At 45.0% G+C, this 6,960-nt stretch overlaps 1 gene segment (V, D, J or C); it reads right to left on the reverse strand.

Annotated features, from left to right (window-relative positions):
• Positions 1–5,022: 5,022 nt before the first annotated feature.
• On the reverse strand, positions 5,023–5,812 carry LOC132022184 (immunoglobulin kappa variable 4-1-like). The segment is given in 2 exon segments: positions 5,023–5,507; positions 5,714–5,812. Coding segments are annotated over 2 exon segments (498 nt in total).
• Between the last annotated feature and the right edge of the window lie 1,148 nt (positions 5,813–6,960).

Here is a 6,960-nt window from a genome sequence, read left to right on the forward strand (position 1 = left end):
TGTTACTCCCCATGTGTGTTCTGTCCAGGGGTGAGATTGTGCTCCAAGATGGGAATTTAGTTTTGAAATCCGAGAAAATTATGAGAAATTAAAAGGAACAAAGAATAGTGCTTTAGTGAGATGCGGGGGAAAAAAAAAACTGTAGCTACTCTGTGCTCTACAATTCTTGGGTTATCCATGGAAACTGGATATATTTACAGTAGGAATCCAATCACAAAATATGATTTTGCCTAATGTAAATAAAATTCAAATTCATAATAATGGCTCATAATGTTTCTCCATAACCTGAACTTATCTCTCATTGCTGTAGGGTCCATTGAGAGGTCTCACTGTCCGTCACCCCAAAGAGCTGGCCTCCATCTCCTGTAGGGTCAGTCAGAACCTCCTACACAGTAATGGGAACACCTATTTGAGTTGATTCTGGCAGAAGCCAGGCCAGTCCCCACAGGGCCTGATCGGCAAGGTTTCCAACCATTTCACTGGGGTCCCAGACAGGTTCAGGGGCAGCAGGTCAGGGACAGATTTCACCCTGACCATCAGCAGGGTGGAGGCTGACAATGTGGGAGTTTATTACTGCAAGCAAGGTACACATGAGCCTCCCACAGTGGTTCAGCCCCGAACACAAACCTCTCTGTTTGGCGGTCCCCACTGGGCATGTGTGTTGCCTGAGCGGGAATGGCACAGCAGAGTTTCTGAGCTGGCATCAGAGGCAGGTGCTGGGGAACTCAGGGCAGTAACGTACAGCTGAGTGCTCTGGACCAAGTCTGGGCCCCTTGACAGCAATAGCCTCAGTGGGGCACAACCAGCTACAGAAGGGACATGATCAGCCTGTGGGCTGAGCAGTGAGCTGGCAGGCAGAGCTGCCATGAATCTTAACCTGACACTCCTGGCTTGTGTGTAGAGGTCAGGAAGAGTTACTTTCCCATCATCAGAAACCTGATGCATATTTGTGGCAACACAATTACATACATTTTTGAGCTATGAAATTCTGTGATATTTTCCGTAGGATAATATTTGATATCCTTCAGAATTTATTATTGCTTATTTTCCCACTCTCTGAATTTCTTCTTTCCCACTTACACTAACTGTTTTTGTGCTATATTCTCTAGATAACATTCTATACACACTAACCTCACAGGAAATATGGCTGAGAAGGATTAGTAAAACTTTTTCTTCAAGCTCCTAAACAGACTTGTAAACCCATAGCAGATATAAGCTCCTAATCCTGAAAAGACGATGTCCATATATACAATGAAATATTATTCAGCCATAAAAAAGAATGAAATCTAGCCATTTGGCACAACATGGATGGACCAATAGGGTGTTGTGAGGTGAAGTAAGTCCAGAGAAAGGCAAACACTATATGATTTCATTTATATGTAGAAATATGTAGAAATCTGGCTTCTAGATCGAGGTCCTGACTTTGCCATTCAAATTTTAATCCAGAGAAAAATATTTCACAAAGGAGAAAACACTAGATCTCGGTCTATCCTTGTGCTGGAACCAATGCACATCATTTTTCCCCCAACATATTTTTAACATTAAAAAAAAAGACTTCTAGTACAAAACCAGGAGCAAAGAGCAGGTTGCTTTTGTCACTAGAAAACATTTTAAATTTGGAAAGAACAGCGAAACAGATTATAAGAGGGAGGCAAACAAAAAATATGGAAGACAGGAGATATAAAGGACTCACCACCTGGACACCTTCTCCCTCAACCCTCATCCTCTAAACCACAGAGATACACAATAGCTTGCCTTTCTTCTAAAAGTGCCCTGAGCTTCTGTGTTTCCCTGGCAGCCTGCTCACAGAACTTCTCTCACTCCCTTCTGCCTCTTCTAGACTTCTAGGCCTGCCCATAAAGTGGAAGAACAGTTTTTGAAATCAAGATAGGTAGACTATGCCACTCTAGGATCACCCCTTATTGCAGACAAACACCAGCCCCAAAGTCTCTCCTTGTTCTTGGAATATTTTATTTCCAGCTTCCTACAGCCTCTCTCAGCCTGACACAATTGCTGGTGGTTTCAGTGTACTCAGTATATGACTCTTCCATTACCTGCTCTCTCAGTTGTTTGGCTGACCCTCCTCTAATCGTCTCTTCCCCACCCAATCTTGATCAGTCATTCTCAGGGCCATGCCTTAGGTGCACCATCAGAAAATCATGACAAGTTCTCAAACATTACAATACTGAGCATCTCAGGGGCGCCTGGGTGGCTCAGTCGGTTGAGCCTCTGCCTTCAGCTCAGGCCATGATCCTGGGGTCCTGGGATGGAGCCCTGCTCAGTGGGGAGTCTGCTTCTCCTTCTCCATTTGCCACTCTCCTGCTCATGCTCTTGGGTGTTCTCTCCCTCTCTCTCTCTCTCTCAACTAAATAAATAAATAAATAAATAAATAAATAAATAAATAAATGTTTTTAAAAAATGTTGAGTATCTCAGCCTTGACCCATTCTAAAAACTCTGCAGTTCAATCCACTGGGTATGCACTGCCAATAATTTCTGGCTTTAATTACAGTAAGACCTGAAATCTATAGGAAAAATATATCTTGTGTTTCCATGGAAAATTTGGCATGTCTGTAGCATATCTTTCCAGGTTATCAGGGTCCAACCCTAGTCATTATCTTTGAGCTATCTTGCAACTCTTTATGAAATGTTGATAACTGATAGACGAATGATTCTGCACTGTTTGGTAGTGACTTAACTGACATCTTACCTCTCCTTGGAGAACTAGCTTGCCTCTCTCTGCACTTCGTTCCTTTTGACTTTTCCTTTGATCCACTTACATCTTCCTAGTTCCCTCACAGCATATGAGTAAAATAATACAACACGTGTTTGTCATTACTATGTCTTGATGAGAGTCATAATTTACTGTTTTCTGAAAATTAGCTTTTAATGAATCTATTGACCTTCCTATATTTTCTTGTCTTTAAGCCCTTCATGTCTCATTTCCCTCCTTCCTCAGCTGAATTCCATGATCCTTCTTTATAACAACTCCTTATATGCAAGTTCTTCCTCAGCCTTCCATTGTTTCATTTCATGTACAAAGTCCCAACCCTCCACATGCCTGCTGGAGGAAAACACACAGCAATCCCCACAGCTCCAACTTTGATTCATGACCACTCACCTCCTGAGGCCCTTCACCCTGCCCCACAATCATACTGTACTTCCCTGGTCTCATCAGTCTTCACTCTTTCTCTTTCCTTCTTCAGGTTCTAACAGCTCCTCCTCCATCCTCATTTAAAGCCAAGTATGCCATTTCCTATTTCCTAGGTCAAGATGGTCAGCACCCTCCCCCAACTAGAAATGTGAAAGAGAGGAAAGAAATGTGAGCCTTTCTACATCAGGAGCATCCGTTGACCTTCCTGGTTCAGCCAACTTTAAGCACACGAGCAAGCCAGGCAAGATCAATCAAGATCAATCAAGCCTGGGCCCATATTAGCAGAACTGCGCAGCCAACCAATAAACATGACAGCAACAAACATGCTACCATTTTAAGCCACTGTATTTTGTGGGTAATTTATCAAATGATGCTAGCTAACTAATACATCATCTGATTTTAAGTTTCTACTCACTCTTACTCAGCAAGCTTTTATTCCCTTCCTTCCATTACTTTTCTTTATAGCCCTTCCAACACAATGTAGTAAATGTTTACTGATGCCATTGATTATCGCCTGGCTCTCCTAGCTGGGGCGAAAGCAGATGTCTTTGCTCTGCACACAGAGGAAGCCCTCAGAAAACATACCTTGAATGAGAGAAATGGATCCTTTAATAGCAATCCTTGAAGTAGGTTTCTAATTATTAAGAGAAGGTGTTTCATAGGCAAATGCATTTAGACCACACTGACCAAGTTTGCTGCGGTCTTTCCCAAAGCTATAGTACATCAACCCATGTATTTCAGAAGGAGGTGAGGAAATAATACTAAAATGCTAAGAAATTCTCCATTTTCACACAGACTTGGACATGCTCATGAACTGTTTTCCAAGGGACTCAAGTTATGGCACACTTAAAGCCGTGATTTCCTTCAGTCACAAGATTAGACCTGAATGCCCAAGGGATGACATTAAAGAAAAAGGTGACAAGTGGTGAATAAAGGTGCTGAGGCACAGCATCCCATGTTCCTAAAGTAACAGAGTTTAAGAGTGAGGGCATCAGAACACCTGGGTGGCTCAGTCTGTTCAGTGTCTGACTCCTGGTTTCAGCTTAGCTCATGATCTCAGGCATGTGAGATGGAGCGGGCTTCAGGTCCCCACTCAATAGGGTGAGTGCCTGAGATTCTCTCCATCTCCCTTGGCCATGCCACCCCAGCAATAAATAGATAGATAGAAATCTTAATAAAAAAAAGAAAAGAATTGCCTTTGTGAGAATGAGTAAGCTTGGGAGAAACAGAGAAGAGAGAGAAGGGAGGTAGGAAAGGAGCTGGAGCAGAAATGAATGTGCAGGACACTGCCCAGGAAGGCTGGGAAACAGGGCCCATGGAAGGAAAAAGCGAGTGGGACACTACCTTCCACGTGGGAGATTCTGAATAGGAGAGCTCAAAGGTTTCATCCTGGGAAGGTTCAGAGTGGGAGGGTGATGGAGGGTGAGTAAAAGGAAATAAGGAAATAAAAGAGAAATGTCCCAGAGTCCAAGAGGAGCAGGAAGAGAGAACTGACCCTGGGGTGTAAAGTTCATAGCCCTTTGTCAGAGGTAAGGACAAAGCTTCCTGGCTCACTTCTGCCGTGGGACCGTGGGAAACACGCATCTTCCTGGGGCACAAAAATTTCCGGCACCATCCCTACAACTTCACAGCATTTATATTCATTAACCTCCCGCAAAGAGGGATGCAGGAGGGATGCCTGGGTGGCTCAGTTGGTTAAGTGGCTGCCTTCAGCTCAGGTCATGATCCCAGCATCTTGAAGGAGTCCCTCATTGGGTTCCCTGCTCAGTGGGGAGCCTGCTTCTCCCTCTGTCTCCTGCTTCCCCCGCTTGTGCTCTCTCTCTCTGGTAAATTAATAAATAAAATCATTTTTAAAAAAAGGGTGGGGGATGTAGGAAAAGTTCGACCCTTCATTTTCTCCTGGGCCTTACAAGCCCTCCAAGGAGTAAGTCAGGAGACGTGACTTCTCAGGCAGATAACGGAACAGCCCTGAGCGGGGAGGAAGCAGCTGGTGCAGCAAAGCCTCCTTGACCCACGGCCCCAGGAAGCAGGTTTCTGTTCGAGGCTGAAGCACTGTGGGTAGAGAGCTATAATACTGCTGACAGTAATAGTCCCCCACATCTTCGGCCTGGAGGTTGCTGATGCTGAAGGTGAAGTCTGTCCCAGACCCACTGCCGCTGAACCGGTCTGGGATGCCCGTGGCCCTGCTGGATGCATAATAGATGAGGAGCCTGGGAGCCTGCCCAGGTTTCTGCTGGTACCAGGCTACATTGTTGCTAACACTCTGACTGGCTCTGCAGTTCATGGTGACCCGCTGACCTGGAGACACAGCCAGGGAGCCTGGAGACTGAGTCATCGTGATGTCCCCACAGGCACCTGCAATCAGAAAAATGGTGATACAGACACACTTTATCCCAGTCACACTGAAATATGTCATTGCAAACGTGCTTCCTAATGGTACCACATGGCAGTACATCATTGGGTCTATTTTGGAAATAACCAGTGTTTTTCATTATATATCTTAAAAAGTTGTTTAAAATGACACTACTCCAGAAGGATTATGACACTTTCCAGCTTCTTACCTGAGACCCATAGGAACAAGGATAGGAAGACCTGCCTCTGTGACACCATCTTGCTGCCCCTGCCTGCCCGATGCAGCTCAGCTCATGTGGCAAAGGCCCTTTTTATACAGCCTAAGCTGCTGGTCTGGGCCTGGAGGGGCTTATGCAAAGCAGTCAGCGAGAACAGATGCAAATCTCATAAGCAGTGGGTTGTGAAAGTGCCCAGTGGAAATGTAAGGAGCCAAAAATAACTCCAAAATAGAGTTGTATGACAGGAACACACAAATGTCAACTTAGAAGCTCTGAGAACAACTTAGTTCTAAAATGACAAACTGCTACAAGTCCAAATGAAGAGCTTCCATTTTCAATTTAAAAATGTCTTTAAATGGGTTCAGTGTCCAGAAATGATGAGCTTGGCTCTTCGTATCAATAATCCTGGTAAAATAACAAAACATGCTGGGAAACAAATAATGGGAGGCAGGGAGGGGCAAAAGAATTGGAAGGTACAAAAAGAAAGGGGAGAGCTTTGGGCCCAGCTTTTTATAAAACCGCTGACTGGAAAACATCAAGCTCTGAAGCCATTTTTCTCCTGCAGATGGGTAAGGACGTGGCAAACACTTGAGCATTGGCCCTGGAGCTTGCAAGTTCCAGTGACATGAGAGATGGAAGACAGGCCCAGAATGTCCTCACTCCGGGCGACATGTGGGACCCTCATTGGATCTAGGGGAAGAATGAATCCTGAACTTTAGTTATTCTATCTTTTCAGTTCAATATTTCTGGTTTTTTTTTTGTTGTTGTTGTTGTTGAATTAATCAATGAATGAAATCTAGGTGCCTTCAAGAAAATTCAGTTCCCTCCAGTGTTTTGAGAAGTCAGCCCAGGGTTGCTTGGGCACCATATAAACTTCCCTGCACCTGTTCCTTGTCCTGCTGTTCCTTCGTAAGCAGAGGGAAAAGGGCATGGGTGGAATTCCCTTAAGACACCAAGCACGCAGTCCCAGTGAATAGGGCAGAGGCTGTGGAGGCTTCGGGCGCACTGCAAGTCCAACCACAACACTTCTGCCATCGTTCCTCTGAGTGGGGCAGATGCCTGAGGCTTCGTTTGTCAAGTGGCAGCCTGGCTGTTCCTTGGGTCCCCATGGCCCCTGCACTGCTTCGTGACATGAGACATTTCCTAAACCCAGACAAAACCTGTATCAAGTAGACCCTGCCTGGGGATCCATGTCTCACCCTCCCAAAGGATCAATTCTCTCATCACTCCACCCCGCC

The sequence above is a fragment of the Mustela nigripes genome, chromosome 7 (assembly GCF_022355385.1).
Source record: "Mustela nigripes isolate SB6536 chromosome 7, MUSNIG.SB6536, whole genome shotgun sequence".
Lineage (NCBI taxonomy): Eukaryota > Metazoa > Chordata > Mammalia > Carnivora > Mustelidae > Mustela > Mustela nigripes.